The 27,500-nt window shown below is 31.7% G+C and overlaps 1 protein-coding gene across 1 annotated transcript; it reads left to right on the top strand.

The window, feature by feature from the left end:
* Positions 1-10,668: 10,668 nt before the first annotated feature.
* Positions 10,669-21,415, top strand: LOC112418059 (cellular nucleic acid-binding protein-like). Its single transcript, XM_039834692.1, has 3 exons — positions 10,669-10,767; positions 11,165-11,525; positions 21,312-21,415. The coding sequence occupies exons 1-3, from the start codon at positions 10,669-10,671 to the stop codon at positions 21,413-21,415; spliced, it is 564 nt and encodes a 187-aa protein (XP_039690626.1).
* The last annotated feature ends 6,085 nt before the right edge of the window (positions 21,416-27,500 follow it).

Genomic DNA, 27,500 nt, shown 5'->3' with positions numbered 1-27,500 from the left:
AGTGGGAGTTAAGTAAAATAAAAGGGGAGTTAAGTCACTACTAGAAAATAACCAATTAGCGACGACCTTTTTTAAATAATGACTTTATCCAAAGAAATAGAATTAATGTATAAAGAAATAAACAATACCATGATTGAAATAAATAATAATATCATTTTATTAATAGAAAAAACTAATAAAAACTAGATCACACATTTAATAAAATTAAAATTGAACGTAGTGAAATAAATAGTATATACGAAACTTTAGACAATATAAAAGGAATTAATGAAGATGAAAACATTTTTAAAATTAGAGAAGTTCTTCAGCAACTAGAAAATCATTTAGATTATGAAGAAAATAATAGAAGTATAATAATAAAAGATACAGAAGAATTATTAAATAAAACAAGAGAAGTAAAACAATTAGATAAAATAGTTAAACAAGAACCATTAATACCATCTATGTTAATTAACCCAATATCTTCATGGAGGGGATAAAAACTGAATATATGGAATCAATTAGGAGATCCAATGATATGGAAGAAATTAAACAATTAATGGAACAATTAAAAATAGTCGAAGAAGAAAATAAACCAATAAGTCTAGAAAAAGTAGAAAAAATAAAAACTAAAGAAGAAAATGAAGAAGTAATATTAAATTATAATTCCTCAGATTTAGAATCCGAAATAGGATCTAATATAGGATCTGATTCTGATTTTGATGAAATATTTATGGAGAGAGGAGAGACAAGTAATTCAAAATCAAAAAGAAAAAGAGAAGATAATTGGAACCCACTTAGTTCCTGGGAAAACTATGAAAATGAAACAATGAATCGTAGAGGATATACTAGAGCTAACGGAAAATGGACAAAGATTTCGGATGAATTTAAACCCCATTATGAAGAAGGAAAATCTAAAAAATTACTAAACCTTGATTGCGTAAGAAATCCAGAAGAAATATTAGAAAGATGGTCTAATAATATGATTATGCTTCTAGCAACCGATGAGAGATTTAGTAAGGTAAATCTAATGGGTGTTAAGAATTTAATAGCTTATTGAACAACAGGGAATGTGCTAAAATTTTTAACAAGTATTGAGGATGAAACTTGGCAACAATATGCTAGAATGACTGAAAATAATCAACAATTTGCCAAATTAATAATAGAATTAATATATAAGGAATTTATAGGGTTTAATATCCTTGAACATAAAGCAAAAGTAAATAAACGCTTAAGAGAAAGAGCAGAAGCTCATTTAAATAATATGCAAATATGCAATATGTGCGAGATAGATAGCTTTATTTGTGAATTTAAAAAATATTATTATGATTTAGATAGGAAAACTCAATTAATATATACAAATATATTTATATCTAAATTACCTTATCCACTTAGTACAAGTATAAGAGAAAAATGGAAATCTCGACCAGAAGAATTAGGTGATACCTTAGCAGGAGTAATACAAATTTTATATGAAGAAATAAGAAATCAGTGTCTAGAAAGGGAAAAAATTAAAAACTTAAATCTAGGAAGTACTTCACTTTGTTGTAATAAATTAGACTTAGACCTACCCGGAAATTATGGTTGTAGTAAAAGAAGTAGGAAAAATCCTAGAAGAAAACCAAGGTTAAGAAAAACCTATCCAAAGAAAAGAGCCTATAAAAATACTAAGAAAAAGTATTTTAGGAAAAAGAGACAAACACCTAGAAAATATTGCCCAAAAGGAAAAAAGAAATGTGTATGCTGGATATGTAATGTAGAGGGACATTATGCTAATGAATGTCCAAAGAAGAAAGAAAAGGATACTAAAGAGACTAAAGAAAAATCAAAACTAATAAAGAAAGTATATCAAATATATAATTTAGAGCCCTTAGAAGATGAACTAAGTGATAGTGATTGTAGTGTATATGAATATTTAGGAGATAACCTATCTTCAGAGGAAATTGAATATGAATTATCTTCAGAAGAAACAAAATTTGAATAGTACTTATATTAAAATAAAAATTGAAAAAGAAGATAAAGAAACTGAAGCTTATATAGATACAGGGGCAAGTATTTGTATAGCAACAAAAGCATTATTTAGTAAATTGGAAAAATTAGAAAAACCATTAAAGATTCAAATAGCTGATGGATGTATACATCCATTAAATTGGGTAGCTACTAGAATTACCTTAAATATTCAAAATAAATTATTTATGGTACCTACGGTATATCAACAAGAAACAGGGTTAGATATGATAATAGGAAATAATTTTCTAAGATTATATGCACCTTTTTGCCAATACTTAGAGTATATTTCAATTAAGGCTCCATATATTAGAGGAAAACAATTAAAAGAAATGATCGATATCCCTATAATTCATTCTACAGAGACAACTTATTCAAAAAAGCAATCAGAGTTACACAAGATAAAACGTGGTGAAATTATAGGATTAATTTGTAGGAAAATGCGCCATGTATTAGTAAATTTAGAACCAGGAAGAAGAATACCCGCACATATAGAAGAATTACTAGAGAAAGTTTGTAGTGAAGACCCACTAGATCCAAAAATTAATAAAAATATGGAATTAGTTGAACTAAAATTAAAAGATCCTTCAAAAGAAATTAAGTGTAAACCAATGATATACACAAAACAAGATAGAGATGAATTTGCTGAAGATATTAAGCAAATGTGTGAAAAAGGATTAATAAAACCATCAAAAAGTAAACATTCCGCGCCTGCATTTTATGTTGAAAACCATAATGAAATAAAAAGAGGAAAAAGAAGGATGGTAATAAATTATAAACAAATAAATGATGCAATGGAAGGAGATGCATATTTTCTTCCAAGAAAGGATTTAATTATTGAAAGAGTTAGGAATATGAATTGGTTTAGCACCTTTGATTGTAAATCTGGATTTTATCAAATAAGACTAATTGAAGAATCTAAAGCTCTAACAGCCTTTAGTTGTCCCCAAGGTCAATATGAATGGAATGTGCTTCCAATGGGAATGAAACAATCACCAGGTATTTTTCAACGAAGAATGGATACAATACTTAAAGAATTTAAGGACTTTTGTCTAATTTATATTGATGATATATTAGTTTTTTCAAATAAAGATTTAGATGATCATTTTAAAAAGGTAGAATTAGTACTAAATAAATGTTTTGAGCATGGAGTAGTATTAAGCAAGAAAAAAGCCGTTGTAGCTCAGAATAAAATTAACTATTTAGGACTAGAAATAGAAAAAGGAAAATTTTTAATGCAAAAGCATGTGTTGGAAAAACTTCAAAAATTCCCAACTAAATTAAAAGATAAAAAGGAATTACAAAGGTTTTTAGGATTACTAACATACATTTCATATGAAGGTTTTATAAAAAATCTTGCAGCCGAAAGTAAGTTACTTCAGCAAAAACTTAAGAAGGATTCAATTTGGTCATGGACCGAAGATGATGAAGTACTTATTACTAAATTAAAGAATTTATGTCAGGACCTTCCTGAATTATATCATCCATCTGATGATGATTTAATTATTATTGAGACTGATGCCTCTAACAAATATTGGGGAGGAGTTATGAAAGCAAAACCTCCTGGACAAAAGAAAGAACTATTATGCAGATACATGTCTGGAACTTTTTCAGACAGTGAAATTAATTATCCTACTCATGAAAAAGAAACATTAGCAGTAATTCGAATGTTAGAAAAACATCGAATATATGTGCTTGACAAAGAATTTATTGTAAGAACCGATTCTACTTATGTTGCAGGATTCAAGAACATAAATCATAAAGGAACTTATAAACAAGGAAGACTTATTCGATGGCAGATGAAATTAGCCGAATATAATTACTCAATTTCTCACATCAAAGGAGAAAAGAACGTACTCGCAGACATTCTATCAAGAGAATGGAACGAAGCGAAGAATTGTTAATCCAACAACTTGTAATCAAAGAAGCATTAAAAGCTCACAAATTAAAAGAACAAGAATTAATTGGAAAGGAAGTAGAATTAATTGAAAAAGAGATAGAACTAATAAGATCACAGATCAAAAGAAAGAGTCCAATGGATGAAATTATTGTAAGAGAACTAAAGAAATGGTATGTGGTCTTCAATGGACCATTTCCAGGAATCTACGATGACTGGTACAAGGCAGCCCCACACTGTCAAAAGATCTCTGGAGTCACTCACCGAGCCTATGCAACAAAAGAAGAAGCGGAGAAAGCTTTGATGGATCATAAAGAATTAGACAAATCAAGAAATGAAATTTATTTGGGTCCAAGAACTTTTTCCGAGACAACAAGAAGTAAGGCACCATAAAGAGCTGCGATGAAAATCTTAGGAAGAATTCCTTTTTCCTTAGATGATCTACCTATTATTTCCAGAAAAGAACATGAACTTCAAGTACAATTTTCAGAAGAAAAATTTCAAGAAAATTTTAACAGGCTTAAAAATTGGACGAATGAAGAAAAAAATAATTGTTTTTATATGGTAAGCAGAAATGGTTTTGGGCTTAAAGCGGTAATCACTCCTGAAGCTTCACCAATATTAGCATTCAACATGTTCCAATTTGGACTTGTTCAATGCATTTATCTAAGTGCAAATTCTGAAGAAATTAGCCTATTCCCGGTTACTCTCAAAGATGTAGTCCAATCATACAAAAGAAATATTGCAAGAGAAAGATCTATCTATATCAAGTTTTACTCAGCATATCCCGATTTCTCTACTAATCAACCGGCTATGCATTTTGTTCAAGTTGGAATCAACAATCATCAATATCCATTAATGGACGAAGCAAGGGAAGAAGTATTAAGTGAAGAACAAATTGATATGATTATTGCTAATCAATTAGCAAGTATATTTTCCCAATGTCAATCAATCACTAAAAATTCTCATATTAAGGTACTTAGCAAAACAAAGAATATGTTAATCTCAAGCAAAACAAGTGGCAAAATAATCAATGAGAAAGACATGCAACTACTAACAAGTTTTGAATTACCATTCTACTCACTAAACAAGGAGTTATTAAACTATAAGCCAAGAATCTTAAGAGAATTATGCTTAAGCATAAGAGGAAGCATTAATCATGCTTGTGAGTTGGGCATGCATGAGGAAGGGACTGAAGCAATTGCCAAGTGCATGGACATGTGTCTAGAAGAAGAACAGAAAAAGCCATGCTGAAAATGTAGTTGCCTTCATGCATGGAGACAAGTAATAAGTAGTGTCATAAAAATATGTAAGGGTGAATAGTGTTAGGATGAATAGTACTATGAATAGTGCTATGATGAATAGTGTTATGTATGAATAGTGGTAGGGCCTTTTGGCTTATAAATAAAGGCTTGTAACGATAGTAGTGCAAGCTGTAGTAGAAAGCTCTATGTTTGTAAAGTTTCTCTAAGAAACTTAACTAAGTCCTTTAGGAGTTAGTTGTTGGCACTTTAGTGCTTTTCTTGTAATCAATTTTCATCAATAAAATTCATCCTTCACTTACTTAATTCTATTCAATCCACTTATTACTATCCATTATCTACTTATTACTACAATATATATACCACTAATCCTACTTAAGGCTACCAAAAGCTACGGAAGCAGCGGTGGACCGATCACTAATTCATGAAAATCATGAGCAGATATAACTACTTAACTTTGTTTAAATTAAATTAAGCTTTTATTATATAATGTTAGCACTTATGTTTTATGTATTATTATCTAATATTAAGTTTAAGTATTTTCATTTTAAGAACTAGTTAATATAATTATCTATTAATTATGGGGATATAGAACATTTAAATATAACTGAAGAAGACGGAAATTATGAAGGAAGTATTTTAATTGATCCTACTTTGTTTCAAAAAATACAAAAAGAAGATTTAGACCTAACTAAGGATGCTAATATGAAAGGAAAAGAAAAAATTGGAGGAATAATGAAAAGATTTAACCAAAAAGAAAACATTATATATTACGGAAAATTAATTAATGAGTCTCCTACAGATATTGCGGATGCTCAAGGACACACCTATATTAAGTTGTTAGATAAGAAGAAACTTATGGAATTAAAAGAAACATAAAGAAAGAAGAACATAGGAATAGAATAGGATATATTCATATAGGAGCTATACAAGTATTAATTAAATCTACTTTTCAAGAAGGAATTAATTCTCCGTTAGAACTAATATTAAAAGATGATAGAATTACAGATTCAGTTGATAAAATACTAGGAGTTGTTGAAGGAAATCTAGCATACGTTAAATTAAAATTCGAAATACATCCTAATATAGGAATCTCATTAGACACTCAAAGACTAGATCAAACCCTTACTCTAGAGCATAAATTTTTAAGAGGAAATTTAATGAAACCAGGAGATAAAATATTTTCTATTACTTATTGCGTTAATTATGCATTAACGAATTCTCATCATAGTATTACTTTTAGAAATAATAATAGAATAGATGTTGGGGGCTTGATGCTCTGGAGCCTTTGCTCAATTAAGTTGAGGGCTTGATGCCCTGGAAGTATATTAATACTCAAATACGTTGACGGCTTGATGCCCTGGATTGGTACCACATGTGTAACACTCCTATTTCTATTAAAGCAATTAAACATGCGAATAATACATTTATTCAAGAAATAGAGGCTACGCCACATTCAAAATTCAAAAACCAATAAACATGTATATAAACCTCAACAGTCGCAGCGGAATATAAACCAGAGTAAATTCAAATATACATGTTATGAATAAATAAATTACATCAACATAGATGCATCTCAAAAATCCCAACAAACGGGTAATCTCCAAACATAACAAAATCCAAAATAAACTAATCTAGACCGACACAACGAAGCCAAGATCAGAGCCGACTAATTCTAAACACCGATATCGGAGAAAGTTCCCGATATCCACCAAGCACAAGAACTCACCAAGCAACTAAACCTGCACAACGTCTACCCATCCATACAGATAGGCAGGCGGTCCATAACAGATCCACTAGGGGTAAGTATTACATTATCATAATCCAAATAACAGTTACCATGGATATTTCAATTTAAACATCATGCACTTGATCAATAATAATTACACATTAATACTTACATCACACCCCGATATCTCACATCAATATTCATCAATCATATGAACAATTATCAATTTACAATTATTCATTCACAATCACCAATCACATTTATCATGAATAATCATTAATCACATTTCATGAACAATCACCAATTATATACATCATGAATAATCACTAATCACATTTAATGAAAAATCACCAATTACATGTATCATGAATAATAATTAATCACATTTCATGAACAATCACCAATTACATGTATCATGAACAATTATCAATTCACAGTTATTCATACACAATCACCAATCATATACATCATGAACAATCACCGATCATATACATCATGAACAATCACCAATCATATACATCATGAACAATCACCAATCATAAGCCATGCACAATCATTAATCATATTTCATGAACAATTATCAATTCACAAATATTCATTCACAATCTTCAATCACATTTCCAAATAAGACTCATGTCATGATATGCACTTATTGACACATAAATGCATGTGGTACCAAATCTCCAAAAGGTCGTCACCTCCGATGATAAAACACATTGTATGTAAGGGGTCACTCCTTACATAATATCCGAAGTAAAAGAGCCGAACTCTTTTACAACAACATCGACTATGATGCATGGACATGTAACAAGACTCGATAATGCGACAACAATCACAATTTTCTCCACAATATATAGGACAACACCCAATTATATTGTTCATCTCCACATCATTTGCATTATCAAGAAAACATGCCCATACACAATCAAATCATAGTATTCACCATCACACATCAACATGATTATCAATAATCAACAATGTCATTCAACATCAACTATCACATATAGTTTCACCATTTCAAGCATTCTCATATTCCAAGTAATAGGGAAACAACATCTCATGATAAATATTATATTCAACATCTACAATTCATCATACATAAACATGATTATCAATAATCAACAATGTCATTCAACATCAACTATCACATATAGTTTCACCATTCAAGCATTCCTTACATTCTAAGTAAGATAGCATACACATCTCATGATAAACATCATATTCAATACAATCATTCATTCATACAACTTCACTTAGTCATACAAGAATAATCTCAATAACTCACAAGACAATTTGTTAAAGAAACATTTCCGACAAAAATCCAAATCATGTGGCAAACAGCCAACATTGATAATTTTCAAAGTTAGGCAACTTATTTAAGTTTGAAATCCTACAATTCAATATTAATCAATCATGTAGTCAAGGACTTAAGCCACTTACAAACTATTAGAAGTTAGTTCAAAGGATAGCTCAAGTTCGTATGAGAAATTCCAAGACAAAACAACATTTAGCTCAAAACCCGTTTTCACCGATTCAACTCCGCCCAAAATATTTCTTAAACCATCAACACATTCACATTCCCAAATACATAAATGCATACTCAATTATTCACTCTAAGTACTTCATTAGACCCAATATCAAGTTTGGAAAAGTTCCACGACTCAAAGAAAAAGTTATGATAAGTTTTCACAAAAATCCACATGACCCATGTGTAGTAATTTGATCATAACTCAAGTTCTAAAAATAATTTGGACGTCAAACCAAAGCCAAAAGATAGCTAACATAATTGTCTACAACTTTCATGTTTACCAAAATGTCCAAATCAAAACAGAAATATGCGAAAAAGATGCAAGAACACGAAACACAGGATGCTGGAACTGGCAATTTCGCCTGGCGGAAGGTTTTGCTCGCCATGGCGGAAGTGCACAGTCTAGAAAAATTCAGTTTTACGGGAAAAATCCATTTTCACCCCAAAATTCCAATTTTCGACTTCCCATTACCCAAATTGATTCCAAAGGTTTACCCAAATGTTTTTAGACATGAAAATACACTTAAATCCATATACAAACTTGAATCACACATCATTTTAATCAAAATCACCATTTGACCCATTTTCTCAAAACAACAAAAACAACATCTCATTTCTCATCATCAATCCACAATTAAGTATACCCAAACCATGATTCACTCACAATAACATCAGTTAACAATAACAACATCAATGGAATATGAATTACATCTCATTTCAATAAAAACATATCAAATTTCATCAATTAAGTATAATTTCATGACTTAACATTTATACATACTTTGAAACATGTAATTTCACCCACAAACATACCATAAGCATCAATTCATGCACAAGAAAATAGCATCACGGCAAGAGCACGAATTGAGCAACAATTGTTCATCAACCCATTTTCATACAACATGAGAAAATGCAAAAATTTGTACATGATTATGATAATAACTAACCCCCTTACCTTAGAAGAAGATTAACCCAAACTCTTGCTTCAATTCAGCTCCTAGCTTACCCCAATTGATTCCTCAAGCTATTCCCTTCAAATCCTTGTTCTTCTCTTCACCTCTTTCTCTCTCTACCTCTCTCTCTCTAGGAAAATTTTGTGAAGTGAATGAATGATATTTTCTATGACAACCCTAATGTTATCTCCCTTAATGGGCTCAATTCTAAATTCTAATGGGCCTAACCCATTCTAACATAATTATAAAAAGTTTATATACGCTCAACGGTAATTACTAACAACGGTAAAATATAACCAACGGTCACTAAACGGTAAAAACTAATCACTACACTAATAACTTAATAAAATAAGGGTTCTCACTAAATATTAAAAATAATTCTCACCAAAATTACCATTTTACCCTTACCCGCCAAATGACCAAAATACTCTTCTAATACGGTAATCTATGTAAATTCACCCAATGACAATTAAATACATACAAGCTCAAATAATCACACACAAACACATAATAAAAGTAATTAAAATAAATCTAGCTAAAAATCGGGCTTTTACAACATGCATGATTAAGAAGTTAAGTTGCATAGTCAAGTTGAGGTTGCATTGTCAAGTCAAGTTGTTAAGTTGTCAAGTTGTGTTCTATACATGAGTTGTTAATGAAGTGTTATATGAATATATTATTATCTATGATGAAATTATGATGTTTTTATGTTGTTAAATATAATTGATGAATTATATGCTTAATATTATTGTTTGTGAAATCTCACCCCTTCTGCTTCGAAATGTTGCTCTTTGTATGAGTAACTTGCAGGTGATCGAGAATAAGTTGTTGTAGTTGCTGTCGTGAGTGGTTTCCTTCTCGTGTGTGTCCTTAGGTGCTCTGATACGTAACGGGATGGGACTTTGTTGCATGTTTTTCTATTCCTTACATATTGCTTATGAAATTTACATGTCTATGTTTTAGATTGGATATTTTATGAGATGTTTTTATGAGGCCTTCGTGCCAAAGACTAATTTAGATTGAATTAATTCTGCTCCGAAGTTTTGAATATTATGTTGATTGAACTTTGAAGGAAAAATAATTAATTATTCCATTTATGATTTTTAGAAAAGAAGTGTGACATTCCGTTTGTGATGAATACTCTGATTATTTAAATGAAATTTTTATGTTGGGAAAACGGGGTGTTACAATTGGTATCAGAGCAGGTTGGTCCGTCCGACCAAGTAGTCGAGTCGTGTCTTGTTGAGTAACAGTTTTATACTGTCTTATGTTGTTTCGAATGTTGTTGTTGTTTGCTGTGTAGAGAACTAAGAATGGCTGGAAGAAATGACGCTGCGATTGCTGCTGCACCAGAAGCTGTGGCTCAAGCTGTAGGGCATCAGCCTAATGCAAATGCTGGTGCTAATGCTGAAGTGAGGATGTTGGATACTTTTCTGAGGAATCATCCTCCTACTTTCAAAGGAAGATATGACCCTGATGGAGCTCAGACGTGGCTCAAAGAAATTGAGAGAGTGTTTCGGGTTATGCAGTGTACTGAGGTTCAGAAGGTGCGTTTTGGTACGCACATGCTAGTTGAGAAAGCTGATGATTGGTGGATTAGTCTTCTACCTACTCTAGAGCAGGATGGTGTTGTTGTTACTTGGGCTGTGTTTAGGAGAGAGTTCATAGCCGATACTTTCCGGAAGATGTTCGCGGGAAGAAAGAGATTGAGTTCCTTGAGCTGAAGCAAGGGAATATGTCAGTGAATGAGTATGCTGCCAAGTTTGTGGAATTGGCTAAGTTTTACAGTGCTCCTGCTGAATATGTCAGTGTAAGAGGAAATTCAAAGTTCAGCAGAGTCGTCCAAAGCCTTACAGTGCTCCTGCTGATAAGGGAAAACAAAGAGTTAATGATGAGAGGAGGCCTAGAAAGAAAGATGCTCCTAATGAGATTGTGTGCTATGCTTGTGGCGAGAAAGGCCATAAGAGTAATGCTTGTCCTGGGGATGTGAAAAGATGTCTTCGTTGTGGTAAGAAAGGTCATACACTTGCTGAGTGTAAACATGACGATGTTGTGTGTTTTAACTGCAATGAGGAAGGTCATATTGGTTCGCAATGCAAGAAGCGTAAGAAGGCGCAGACTACTGGGAGAGTTTTTGCTTTGACTGGTACTCAGACTGAGAATGAGGATTGTAACACTCCTATTTCTATTAAAGCAATTAAACATGCGAATAATACATTTATTCAAGAAATAGAGGCTACACCATCATTCAAAATTCAAAAAAAACATTAAACATGTATATAAAATTCAACAGTCGCAGCGGAATATAAACCATGGTACTCAACATATACATGTCATGAATCAATAACTACATCAACATAGATGCATCTCAAAATCCTAACATACGGGTAAATCTCCAATCATAACAAATAATCCAAAACAAATGATAATCTAGACAGACATAACCAACGCCTAGATTAGAGCCAACCTAGACTCTAAAAACACAGATACCGGAGGTATCTCCCGATATCCACCAAGCACAAGAACTCACCAAACAACTAATCCTGCACAACGTCTACCCACCCATACAGACAGGTAGGCGGTCCATCACAGATCCACTCGGGGTAAGTATTACATCATCATAATCCAAATAACAGTTAACATGAATATTCAACATAAACATCATGCATTTGATCAATAATGATATCCTCATATATATATATATATATATATATATATATATATACTTACATCAAAACCCTAATATCTCACATAATCACATGTGTCATGAACAAATATCAATTTACAGTTATTCATACACAATCATCAATCACATATATCATGAACAATCCTCAATCATATTTCATGAACAATCATTAATCACATTTCATGAACAATCACCAATCACATGTGTCATGAACAAATATCAATTCATAGTTATTCATACACAATCACCAATCACATATATCATGAACAATCCTCAATCATATTTCATGAACAATCATTAATCACATTTCATGAACAATCACCAATCACATGTGTCATGAACAAATATCAATTCATAGTTATTCATACACAATCACCAACCACATTTATCATGAACAATCATTAATCACATTTCATGAACAATCACCAATCACATTTATCAATAAGACTCATAGCATGATATGCACCTATCGACACGTACATGCATGTGGTACCAAATCACCTCAAGCTCGTCACCTTCGATGCAACAAAAACATCGTATGTAAAATTTCACACCCGTCTTACATAATCTCCGAAGTAAAAGAGTTCAACCCTTTTACAACTACAATCTCAACACGACTATGATGCATGGACATGTAACAAGACTCGATAATGCGACAACAATCTCAATTTTCACCACAATATATAGGACAACACCCAATTATATTGTTCATCTCCACAACATTTGCATTATCAAGAAAACATGTCCATACACAATTAAATCATAGCATTCATCACCACATCAACATGATCATCAATAATCAACAATGTTATTCAACATCAACTATCACATATAGTTTCACCAATTCAAGCATTTCTTACATCCTAAGTAAGATAGGATACACATCTCATGATAAATATCATATCCAAAATACAATCATTTATTCATACAACTTCACTTAGTCATACAAGAATGGTCACAACAATTCATAAGACAATTGGCTCAAGAAACATTTCCGACCAAAAACCATATCAAGTGGCCACCAGCCAACATGGATAAATCTTAAGACAAAACGACACAAAGATTCACTAGACCTCTTTTACACAAGGTTAATTGTTTCATAAAAACACCCCTAGATGATTAGGATAAAGTCCCTACACTTAGAAATAAGTTTGGAAACAATTTGGTTGAAGAAAAATGCATTTTAAAAGTTTTTGGTCAGGCAAAATCGTAGTCCGATTTTTCCCCATAGTAGGTATGATTTTTTTCGAGCTGAAACACCCAAAAACCTGGTCAAAATCGTAGCCCGATGAATAAAATCGTAGTCCGATTTATGCCTGACAGACAATATCAGATTTTCCAATTTTCACGTTTTCGCGCGTAAAAACCAAACCGTTAACCCGTTTTCGATGCCGTTTTCGCCTACACGCTCTTGACACTTAGCCCTATCTTAATGTACAGAAAAATTCAAGTTTCAACATTCCCAAATTCATTTTCCAAAGCCTTTCACAAACGCTCATTTTTCCAAAACAGTTAACAATTGAATTTTCACCCAAAACTCCCGATTTCTCCCAAACGACTCGACTATCACAACTACAACATAAAAACAGAAATTACATCAAGTTTAACTCATCCAACCACATCGATAACTCAGTCAACAACTTTGTATATCAAATTTCATTTTGGGTCCTTCACATGAACATCTAGCACAACTTCACCAATACAAACAACAACTTCATAAAATGGAATACCCATGGTATAATTCAACAACAACAACATATCTAATTCAACAACACTTTGACATGAATTCAACCATAATTCAACAACACAATATCCCAATCCAACAATTTGAGCAAAACTCATAAGTACCAATTTTCACCAAACCAACAACAACAACTTATTTCACATCATCAAATCATGGATTATGAACACCCAAGCCATGAATCATCAACAACAATATCACTTAGCAACAACAACATCAATTGAAAATGAATATTATCACAATTAAACAACAACATAGCATAATTCAACCAATTGAGCATATTTTCAACACATACCCATTTTTCATACTTTGAACATGTAATTCAACCAACAACAATTCAATTATTCATAACTTCATACATCTAAACATGTCATCATAATTAGAGCACGAATTTCATCATATATGAACAATTAATCAATTCATCCAATTAAGCACTTATCATACAAATAATTGAAAATTACAAGTGATTATGATGAATTCTAACCCCCTTACCTTAGTAGGTTAATCTCTCTAGCTTAGGCTTCAATTTTGCTCCTAGCTCTTCTCCCAACCCTTGATTCTTCAAGTCCTCTTCTCTCTGCCCTTTTCTCCTCTTGCTCCCACTTTCTCTCTCTATTCTCTCCAAAATATCTTATGAAATGAAAGTGTGAGGAAATTTCTCATAAGTGTAGGTTTTTATACTAAGTCTTCTTATTGGGCCAAACCCTTCACTTAATGGACTTAACACATTTCTATTCACATCAAAATGTTTCTACACATACAACGGTATTAACTAATAACGATCAAGTAACAATAAAATGTCACTAACGGTCAATAACGGTAAAATCTTAGTTTTACTCTAGTAACTTAGTAAAATAACTATTCTCCCTACTCACTAAAAGTAATTCCCACCAAAATTATAATTTTACCCGTTCTCACCAAATGACCAAAATACCCCTAAGTCCAAAATGACTAAAATACCCTTCCAACACGGAAACCCATGAAAATGCACCCAATGATGAATAATCACACACAAGCACATAAAACACATAATAAAAACAAATAAATAAATCTAGCGAAAATCGGGCTGTTACAACTCCCCCCTAAAAAGAATTTTTGCCCTCGAAAATTACCTGAAGGAAACAACTCCGGATACGAAACCTTCATCCTACTCTCCGGCTCCCAAGTGGCACTCTCACTAGTTGGTCAAACCCAAATCACTTTGACCAAAACAATCTCTTTGTCACGCAAAAGCTTCACTTCACGATCCTCAATCCTAACCCGCCAAGTCTCAACGGTCAAATTATCTCTTACTTCGAATTCATCCACTTGAATCACATGGGACGCATCATACACATACTTCCTCAACAAACACATCATGAAGATTCGACAAAGATGGTGGTAACGCAATCCGATACGCTACAACCCCAACCTTCTCAATAACATCAAACGGTCCAACAAAACAAGGAGTCGACTTCCTACACTTCAAAGCACGACCAACACCGGTCATAGGATTCACCCTCAAAAACACATGATCACCAACTTGATACTCAATATCCTTTCTCCTCTTATCATGATAACTCTTCTGTCTACTCTGAGACGCTTTCATCTTCTCCTAATATAATATTTAAGTTCGTTTTATTTATATTTGAGTTTATTTTATTTAAAGTTTATTTCCTTTTTAGAACTCTTTTACTACAATTGCATATTATTATATTTCAGAAACAAATATTCTAAAGATTGAGTCTTGGAGCAAAAGAAAGGAGAATTGGAGCTGATTCGTGCCAAAAATATATGCTGCAAGGATTGAGGACAAAAATATGAATATCTCATACAAAAATATCATGTGTAAAAAATTTGAAGATCTTGTACAAATATATTTAAGAGGCGGCCCCACTTTAGTCCTTTTGCTGCTTTTGCTTAGATTTTAAGCTACTCTATTTTAGTTTTCTTGTGGAACATTCTAGTGATGTAATTGCTTAGATTCTAAGTCGAATGTAAACTATAAATAGAGTAGCTAGCCATCACAAATATTCATCTTTTGTTCTCGGAAATAATAAGTGACAATTGTTTCTTTGAATAAAAGTTCACCTTTATTTTATGTTATTCTTCTTCTTCTTCTCTTCTATGTCTACAATGAACGTTAGTGAGTAGACTTCTCTTGTCTTGGGATTGTTGGATAAGTCCAATGATATAATCCTAATCAAGCCAAGCCTTAAACCCTAATTTTATGTAACCCTAGTTTCTCTTCTAAATTCACCGTTTTAACATGGATTAAATATTATCAAACTTTGGAAACGAAAGTGGAGGGTTTGATAATCGTTAATCCATTATCCCAAATATTAATTCATAAAACGAAAGTGGAGTTTTGATATTCGATAAAGTGAATTTAGACAAGGATTGTGAAACATGAAAATAGTCTAGTGAATCTTGAGACATATAGAGTTTCGAACTTCAAGGATTCTAATAGTGATCAATCATGAAAATAGGCGTGGTTGCTAGAGGAACACACTCACTGAGACCGATAGGAGATGTGATAGGCTTAAGAGAAACTCGTCTTTAGAAACTAGGTTTAACATAAGGTTATAAGTTTAATATTTTGGTTTGTGAAGGACTTGTCTATTAGATGAACCAATAATCCCAATGCTTTTATCTTTTCTTTTATTATTTTCTTTTAATTAAAAATCCAAACTTTTCTACCTTCTAAACCTTCAATCTAATCATTATTTAAAGTTAATTGAATTCATAACTCCCTGTCGAAACGATACTCTATTTTTACTACTTCAATAGAACCGTACATCTACCCTTGTTTTGAGGTATTCAAACAAGCCATTATGTAAACTCTTGATCATTTAATATATGGTTCTAGCTATCTATTCAATATTGTTGTTATTCTTGCATTTAATGTTTTATTGAGATTCAAAATGTTATGGACACATACTTTTAAGTTATCACTCTAGACATGGATGTTAATATTTGATAATCACTTTTAATCTAGGACTTAATGTTTTTGAGTAACTTAATGCTTTTAGGTAATTTGACAGTATCAGGTCCAGAAATCTGTTTTTCAAAAATAGCGATTTTCACCATTTCGCATGTAAAATTTAAACCGTTAATCGGATTTTGATGCCGTTTTCGCCTACACTCTCCTGACACTTGGCTCTATCATAATCTACAGCTATTTCAAGTCTCACCCATTCCAAAATCGATTTACCAAACCTCACATAATCTCTTGTTTGCAAAAACGTTTAGACTCCGACTTTTCAAGCATAAACTCAAATTTCCATCGACCCAAACCCCAAAATTGATTGGGAACTTAGTCCGTGATTAATCTGCAATCTAAACATCCTTTATCACCCTAATCCATCAGATTACCTACTTCTTCCAACGATTCAATTCTACATTCTAACCCTAATTCTCATATTCATAAACAACTACATGTTAAATCAATTTCAGAATTCACATACACTATGATTATTGAGAGTTAGCCTCACCCTTACATTGAATTGATGAACAAAGCTCTACAAAAATCAGATTCTCCCCTCTTGGCTCTTCTCTTGGTTTTTCTCCCAAAACTTGTTTGTACGTGAAACTGCTTCTGACTTCTCAATTTTCCTAACTCCTAAACTTAACTCCCTTTTATTTTACTTAACTCCCACTTAATTCACTTAATTATTAATTAACCCCCAAAACTCCAATAATTACTAATTCTCACTTATTCTATTAAATAATACAAATAGTCATTTAATACAATACACCACACCATAAAATCAACATAAATCATTTAAAATCACATAAATCATCAAAGTGGACTCTAAACTCTATAAAATAATTAAATAATTAAAGAGGGCGTTACAACTCTACCCCCATTAAAAGAATTTCGTCCTCGAAATTCAGAGCACAAAAGAAAATGAATTCAGGTATCACTTAAATATCTTAAACTATGTGTAACAAAATAGTAACTTCAACAATACACAAAAATCACATTAAAGTTAGTCAGTCAAACATGATCACATAATAAAACATAACCATTAATTAGAAAAACACAACGAACAACAATCAGGACAACACATTGACAGTATTACAATTGTTACTCGACTCAACTACTTGGCCGGACGGATCGACCTGCTCAGATACCAATTGTAACACCCAGTTTTCCCAACATAAAAATTTCATTTAAATAATTAGAGTAATTAACAAACGTAATGTCACACTGCTTTTCAAAAATCCATAAATAGAATAAAATACTATTTATTAAAATAGTCTTTGGTAAAACATAATAATTCATCGCAACGGAATATTTTCAACATTAAAACAACTTCCAATAAATTTTGGCACATGGCCTAAACATAAATATCTTTAAAGATTTAATCAAACACCAATAGGTTCATAATGATACATAAGGAATGATGAATACAACGACAAATTATCCTCATCCCATTACGAATCAGAGCTCCTAAGACTCATGTGAGGAAAATCCACTCACAACAATAGCTAACAGCTACTACTCTAGATCACCTGCAAGTTACCCATACGAAGGGCAACATTTTCAAGCAGAAGGGTAAGATTCACAAACAATAATAATAGATATGTAAATCATCAACTGTATTTAACAACTTAATTAAATAACATAATTAGCAACATATATTCAGCAGTAATGTTCATACTTCTTCAACTTTAGTAACACTTACTAATTCAACCAACAACGACGAAAACCACAAGATTCGACAACAACGATAACAACAAAATCAACAACACAACAACAACAACTCAAATCAACAACAACGACAACAACTCAATCAACAACAACAACAATAACTCAATCAATAACAACGATAACAACAACGATGCAACCAACAACAACGACAACTACAATATGCATGTGGTACCATTTTCAACATGTTGAATGACTAAGCATTTCGGGGCATAAGCCCCAACAATTTGAATGATAAATATTCCAGGGCATGAGCCCTCAACAGTTGAATGACAATGCATTCCAAGGCATGAGCCCTCAACAGTTTGAATAGTTAAAGCATTCACAGGGCATGAGCCCTCAACGGTTTGAATGAACTACCATTCACAGGGCATAAGCCCTCAACAATTGAACGACAAGGCGTTCACAGGGCATAAGCCTCAACAATTTATGAGGCTATGTTGATGCATCTATGTTGATGTAATTTATTTATTCATAACATGTATATTTGAATTTACTCTGGTTTATATTCCGCTGCGACGGTTGAGGTTTATATACATGTTTATTGGTTTTTGAATTTTGAATGTGGCGTAGCCTCTATTTCTTGAATAAATGTATTATTCGCATGTTTAATTGCTTTAATAGAAATAGGAGTGTTACACATGTGGTACCAATCCAGGGCATCAAGCCGTCAACGTATTTGAGTATTAATATACTTCCAGGGCATCAAGCCCTCAACTTAATTGAGCAAAGGCTCCAGAGCATCAAGCCCCCAACATCTATTCTATTATTATTTCTAAAAGTAATACTATGATGAGAATTCGTTAATGCATAATTAGCGCAATAAGTAATAGAAAATATTTTATCTCCTGGTTTCATTAAATTTCCTCTTAAAAATTTATGCTCTAGAGTAAGGGTTTGATCTAGTCTTTGAGTGTCTAATGAGATTCCTATATTAGGATGTATTTCGAATTTTAATTTAACGTATGCTAGATTTCCTTCAACAACTCCTAGTATTTTATCAACTGAATCTGTAATTCTATCATCTTTTAATATTAGTTCTAACGGAGAATTAATTCCTTCTTGAAAAGTAGATTTAATTAATACTTGTATAGCTCCTATATGAATATATCCTATTCTATTCCTATGTTCTTCTTTCTTTATGTTTCTTTTAATTCCATAAGTTTCTTCTTATCTAACAACTTAATATAGGTGTGTCCTTGAGCATCCGCAATATCTGTAGGAGACTCATTAATTAGTTTTCCGTAATATATAATGTTTTCTTTTTGGTTAAATCTTTTCATTATTCCTCCAATTTTTTCTTTTCCTTTCATATTAGCATCCTTAGTTAGGTCTAAATCTTCTTTTTGTATTTTTTGAAACAAAGTAGGATCAATTAAAATACTTCCTTCATAATTTCCGTCTTCTTCAGTTATATTTAAATGTTCTATATCCCCATAATTAATAGATAATTATATTAACTAGTTCTTAAAATGAAAATACTTAAACTTAATATTAGATAATAATACATAAAACATAAGTGCTAACATTATATAATAAAAGCTTAATTTAATTTAAACAAAGTTAAGTAGTTATATCTGCTCATGATTTTCATGAATTAGTGATCGGTCCACCGCTGCTTCCGTAGCTTTTGGTAGCCTTAAGTAGGATTAGTGGTATATATATTTGTAGTAATAAGTAGATAATGGATAGTAATAAGTGGATTGAATAGAATTAAGTAAGTGAAGGATGAATTTTATTGATGAAAATTGATTACAAGAAAAGCACTAAAGTGCCAACAACTAAGTCCTAAAGGACTTAGTTAAGTTTATTAGAGAAACTTTACAAACATAGAGCTTTCTACTACAGCTTGCACTACTATCGTTACAAGCCTTTATTTATAAGCCAAAAGGCCCTACCACTATTCATACATAACACTATTCATCATAGCACTATTCATAGTACTATTCATCCTAACACTATTCACCCTTACATATTTTTATGACACTACTTATTACTTGTCTCCATGCATGAAGGCAACTACATTTTCAGCATGGCTTTTTCTGTTCTTCTTCTAGACACATGTCCATGCACTTGGCAATTGCTTCAGTCCCTTCCTCATGCATGCACAACTCACAAGCATGATTAATGCTTCCTCTTATGCTTAAGCATAATTCTCTTAAGATTCTTGGCTTATAGTTTAATAACTCCTTGTTTAGTGAGTAGAATGGTAATTCAAAACTTGTTAGTAGTTGCATGTCTTTCTCATTGATTATTTTGCCACTTGTTTTGCTTGAGATTAACATATTCTTTGTTTTGCTAAGTACCTTAATATGAGAATTTTTAGTGATTGATTGACATTGGGAAAATATACTTGCTAATTGATTAGCAATAATCATATCAATTTGTTCTTCACTTAATACTTCTTCCCTTGCTTCGTCCATTAATGGATATTGATGATTGTTGATTCCAACTTGAACAAAATGCATAGCCGGTTGATTAGTAGAGAAATCGGGATATGCTGAGTAAAACTTGATATAGATAGATCTTTCTCTTGCAATATTTCTTTTGTATGATTGGACTACATCTTTGAGAGTAACCGGGAATAGGCTAATTTCTTCAGAATTTGCACTTAGATAAATGCATTGAACAAGTCCAAATTGGAACATGTTGAATGCTAATATTGGTGAAGCTTCAGGAGTGATTACCGCTTTAAGCCCAAAACCATTTCTGCTTACCATATAAAAACAATTATTTTTTTCTTCATTCGTCCAATTTTTAAGCCTGTTAAAATTTTCTTGAAATTTTTCTTCTGAAAATTGTACTTGAAGTTCATGTTCTTTTCTGGAAATAATAGGTAGATCATCTAAGGAAAAAGGAATTCTTCCTAAGATTTTCATCGGAGCTCTTTATGCTGCCTTACTTCTTGTTGTCTCGGAAAAAGTTCTTGGACCCAAATAAATTTCATTTCTTGATTTGTCTAATTCTTTATGATCCATCAAAGCTTTATCCGCTTCTTCTTTTGTTGCATAGGCTCGGTGAGTGACTCCAGAGATCTTTTGACAGTGTGGGGCTGCCTTGTACCAGTCATCGTAGATTCCTGGAAATGGTTCATTGAAGACCACATACCATTTCTTTGGTTCTCTTACAATAATTTCATCCATTGGACTCTTTCTATTGATCTGTGATCTTATTAGTTCTATCTCTTTTTCAATTAATTCTACTTCCTTTCCAATTAATTCTTGTTCTTTTAATTTGTGAGCTTTTAATGCTTCTTTGATTACAAGTTGTTGGATTAACAATTCTTCGCTTCGTTCCATTCTCTTGATAGAATGTCTGCGAGTACGTTCTTTTCTCCTTTGATGTGAGAAATTGAGTAATTATATTCGGCTAATTTCATCTGCCATCGAATAAGTCTTCCTTGTTTATAAGTTCCTTTATGATTTATGTTCTTGAATCCTGCAACATAAGTAGAATCGGTTCTTACAATAAATTCTTTGTCAAGCACATATATTCGATGTTTTTCTAACATTCGAATTAGTGCTAATGTTTCTTTTTCGTGAGTAGGATAATTAATTTCACTGTCTGAAAAAGTTCCAGACATGTATCTGCATAATAGTTCTTTCTTTTGTCCAGGAGGTTTTGCTTTCATAACTCCTCCCCAATATTTGTTAGAGGCATCAGTCTCAATAATAATTAAATCATCATCAGATGGATGATATAATTCAGGAAGGTCCTGACATAAATTCTTTAATTTAGTAATAAGTACTTCATCATCTTCGGTCCATGACCAAATTGAATCCTTCTTAAGTTTTTGCTGAAGTAACTTACTTTCGGCTGCAAGATTTTTTATAAAACCTTCATTTGAAATGTATGTTAGTAATCCTAAAAACCTTTGTAATTCCTTTTTATCTTTTAATTTAGTTGGGAATTTTTGAAGTTTTTCCAACACATGCTTTTGCATTAAATATTTTCCTTTTTCTATTTCTAGTCCTAAATAGTTAATTTTATTCTGAGCTACAACGGGTTTTTTCTTGCTTAATACTACTCCATGCTCAAAACATTTATTTAGTACTAATTCTACCTTTTTAAAATGATCATCTAAATCTTTATTTGAAAAAACTAATATATCATCAATATAAATTAGACAAAAGTCCTTAAATTCTTTAAGTATTGTATCCATTCTTCGTTGAAAAATACCTGGTGATTGTTTCATTCCCATTGGAAGCACATTCCATTCATATTGACCTTGGGGACAACTAAAGGCTGTTAGAGCTTTAGATTCTTCAATTAGTCTTATTTGATAAAATCCAGATTTACAATCAAAGGTGCTAAACCAATTCATATTCCTAACTCTTTCAATAATTAAATCCTTTCTTGGAAGAAAATATGCATCTCCTTCCATTGCATCATTTATTTGTTTATAATTTATTACCATCCTTCTTTTTCCTCTTTTTATTTCATTATGGTTTTCAACATAAAATGCAGGCGCGGAATGTTTACTTTTTGATGGTTTTATTAATCCTTTTTCACACATTTGCTTAATATCTTCAGCAAATTCATCTCTATCTTGTTTTGTGTATATCATTGGTTTACACTTAATTTCTTTTGAAGGATCTTTTAATTTTAGTTCAACTAATTCCATATTTTTATTAATTTTTGGATCTAGTGGGTCTTCACTACAAACTTTTGTTGGAACAAAATGTGTTTCACAATGAACCTTATTAAGTTTTGATGATAACAAGGTATTAAAAATTGTCAATTGGTTATTACTAATTATTGTTCAAGTGTACAGGACCAAAGGCTACTCAAGTTATTTCAATAGGTCTTGGAAGAACAATGGAAAGAAAAAGAAATTCTGAGCATCTGAAGAAAACTGCTCCTGAAGCTAAACTGCTCCTGAAGAGATGACGTCATCAGAAGCAGAAAGCTGCTCCTGAAGCTAAACTGCTCCTGAAGAGATGACGTCATCAGAAGCAGAAAGTCATCAGAAGCAAAAGTTTTCATCAGAAGCAATATTTTTCACCAGAAGCTACATTTGATCCTTTAATCAAACTGAAGATTCAAAGTTGCTGATTCTCAATTCAGTCTTATCAAAGAAGAACGAAGAATTGAAAGGGAGGTATCAACGGATATATGGATAGCACTGAGCTCTTGTCTCTCGTTAATAGAGTTGACAAAGTACAAGTGTACAACCACTACCTCCACTACTCTGTTTTCTGTCTACGCTACAAGACAAAACAACAGCCATGCCTGCAGAATTTGTACAACTCAAGATGGGAATGAATTTGAAGTTTATCCTTCAAAGGACTACACCCAAATCAGGCAAAAGATCACTGGTGGATAATCAAAGGATTTCAAACGACTCTTTAGACGTGCTGATTATCTCAACGTCTCTTTCACGCCTCTATATAAAGGAGTGAAGACTTGAAGATTTTAGACAGAGATACATAAGTTTAAAAGCGCCAAAACTCTGTCAATTTGATTCTAAAAAAAAGCACACTGAATTTCTGCACTGATTTGATACATCTTAGAAATTCAAAGTCTAGAGTCTTTTCTGTATTGTATTGTGAACACCACTGATTGTATATCAAGTGTTCAATTCAAACTCAATTCTCTGTATTTTTGTTTGATTAGAAGTCTCTTGCCTGCGTGCTTGAGCATTAGAAGTCTCTTGCTTAGTGCTTGAGCATTGGAAGACTCTTGCGTGTGTGCTTGAGCATAGTTTTGTGAAGTCTCATACTTTGATAGTATTGAGCATTTGTAATCTTTGTGATTATAGTGAAATCTCCTTGGAAGTGCAAGGGGGACTGGACTACTTCCGTGTTGTGGAAGGAACCAGGATAACTGCTTGTGTCTTTGTCTTTCTTTTCTCTGCTCTGTTCTTTCCGCTGCATATCTGATTCTGATCATTTCATCAGAAGCACTCTCAGTCTGCTTCTGAAGATTTATCAGAAGAAGAATTTTTTAGACAGAAAAAGAAAACACAATTCAACCCCCCCCCCTTCTTGTGTTTTTCTCACCTTCAACTTTCTCTAGTAATTCTTCTATATGTGCGGGTATTCTTCTTCCTGGTTCTAAATTTACTAATACATGGCGCATTTTCCTATAAATTAATCCTATAATTTCACCACGTTTTATCTTGTGTAACTCTGTAGAATGAATTATAGGGATATCGATCATTTCTTTTAATTGTTTTCCTCTAATATATGGAGCCTTAATTGAAATATACTCTAAGTATTGGCAAAAAGGTGCATATAATCTTAGAAAATTATTTCCTATTATCATATCTAACCCTGTTTCTTGTTGATATACCATAGGTACCATAAATAATTTATTTTGAATATTTAAGGTAATTCTAGTAGCTACCCAATTTAATGGATGTATAGATCCATCAGCTATTTGAATCTTTAATGGTTTTTCTAATTTTTCCAATTTACTAAATAATGCTTTTGTTGCTATACAAATACTTGCCTTTGTATCTATATAAGCTTCAGTTTCTTTATCTTCTTTTTCAATTTTTATTTTAATATAAGTACTATTCAAATTTTGTTTCTTCTGAAGATAATTCATATTCAATTTCCTCTGAAGATAGGTTATCTCCTAAATATTCATATACACTACAATCACTATCACTTAGTTCATCTTCTAAGGGCTCTAAATTATATATTTGATATACTTTCTTTATTAGTTTTGATTTTTCTTTAGTCTCTTTAGTATCCTTTTCTTTCTTCTTTGGACATTCATTAGCATAATGTCCCTCTACATTACATATCCAGCATACACATTTCTTTTTTCCTTTTGGGCAATATTTTCTAGGTGTTTGTCTCTTTTTCCTAAAATACTTTTTCTTAGTATTTTTATTGGCTCTTTTCTTTGGATAGGTTTTTCTTAACCTTGGTTTTCTTCTAGGATTTTTCCTACTTCTTTTACTACAACCATAATTTCCGGGTAAGTCTAAGTCTAATTTGTTACAACAAAGTGAAGTACTTCCTAGATTTAAGTTTTTAATTTTTTCCCTTTCTAGACACTGATTTCTTATTTCTTCATATAAAATTTGTATTACTCCTGCTAAGGTATCACCTAATTCTTCTGGTCGAGATTTCCATTTTTCTCTTATACTTGTACTAAGTGGATAAGGTAATTTAGATATAAATATATTTGTATATATTAATTGAGTTTTCCTATCTAAATCATAATAATATTTTTTAAATTCACAAATAAAGCTATCTATCTCGCACATATTGCATATTTGCATATTATTTAAATGAGCTTCTGCTCTTTCTCTTAAGCGTTTATTTACTTTTGCTTTATGTTCAAGGATATTAAACCCTATAAATTCCTTATATATTAATCCTATTATTAATTTGGCAAATTGTTGATTATTTTCAGTAATTCTAGCATATTGTTGCCAAGTTTCATCCTCAATACTTGTTAAAAATTTTAGCACATTCCCTGTTGTTCAATAAGCTATTAAATTCTTAACACCCATTAGATTTACCTTACTAAATCTCTCATCGGTTGCTAGAAGCATAATCATATTATTAGACCATCTTTCTAATATTTCTTCTGGATTTCTTACGCAATCAAGGTTTAGTAATTTTTTAGATTTTCCTTCTTCATAATGGGGTTTAAATTCATCCGAAATCTTTGTCCATTTTCCGTTAGCTCTAGTATATCCTCTACGATTCATTGTTTCATTTTCATAGTTTTCCCAAGAACTAAGTGGGTTCCAATTATCTTCTCTTTTTCTTTTTGATTTTGAATTACTTGTCTCTCCTCTCTCCATAAATATTTCATCAAAATCAGAATCAGATCCTATATTAGATCCTATTTCGGATTCTAAATCTGAGGAATTATAATTTAATATTACTTCTTCATTTTCTTCTTTAGTTTTTATTTTTTCTACTTTTTCTAAACTTATTGGTTTATTTTCTTGTTCGACTATTTTTAATTGTTCCATTAATTGTTTAATTTCTTCCATATCATTGGATCTCCTAATTGATTCCATATATTCAGTTTTTATCCCCTCCATGAAGATATTGGGTTTATTAACATAGATGGTATTAATGGTTCTTGTTTAACTATTTTATCTAATTGTTTTACTTCTCTTGTTTTATTTAATAATTCTTCTATATCTTTTATTGTTATACTTCTATTATTTTCTTCATAATCTAAATGATTTTCTAGTTGCTGAAGAGCTTCTCTAATTTTAAAAATGTTTTCATCTTCATTAATTCCTTTTATATTGTCTAAAGTTTCGTATATACTATTTATTTCACTACGTTCAATTTTAATTTTATTAAATGTGTGATCTAGAATTTTATTAGTTTTTTCTATTAATAAAATGATATTATTATTTATTTCAATCATGGTATTGTTTATTTCTTTATACATTAATTCTATTTCTTTGGATAAAGTCATTATTTAAAAAAGGTCGTCGCTAATTGGTTATTTTCTAGTAGTGACTTAACTCCCCTTTTATTTTACTTAACTCCCACTTAATTCACTTAATTATTAATTAACCCCCAAAACTCCAATAATTACTAATTCTCACTTATACTATTAAATAATACAAATAGTCATTTAATAAAATACACCACACCATAAAATCAACATAAATCATTTAAAATCACATAAATCATCAAAGTGGACTCTAAACTCTATAAAATAATTAAATAATTAAAGAGGGCGTTACAAATGATATTGTCGAGTGATTGTGATAATATCGTTTAAAAAGCTAGAAACTGTTAATTGATCGAGAGATTGCAGCTGTTACGCTTGATTGATATCTCTAACCCCAAGCGAAATGGTCATATCTCTTCTCTATTTATTTTATGTCAAATAGTTTATATAGTTTACACAAACAGACATTTTAAATCCATACACTTAGAACAATATTGATTGTTGAATGGCTTGAATATCGCGCTAGTCCCTCTGGAGACGATATACACAAAAATACTTACTTTTGATTGATAGAAAAATACTACATCATAACCCTCCACGGCCAGCTTCTTAGAGGGACTATGGCCGCTTAGGCCACGGA

Source organism: Medicago truncatula, chromosome 5 (genome assembly GCF_003473485.1).
Source record: "Medicago truncatula cultivar Jemalong A17 chromosome 5, MtrunA17r5.0-ANR, whole genome shotgun sequence".
Classification (NCBI taxonomy): domain Eukaryota; kingdom Viridiplantae; phylum Streptophyta; class Magnoliopsida; order Fabales; family Fabaceae; genus Medicago; species Medicago truncatula.
This window is presented reverse-complemented; position numbering and strand designations above follow the sequence as displayed.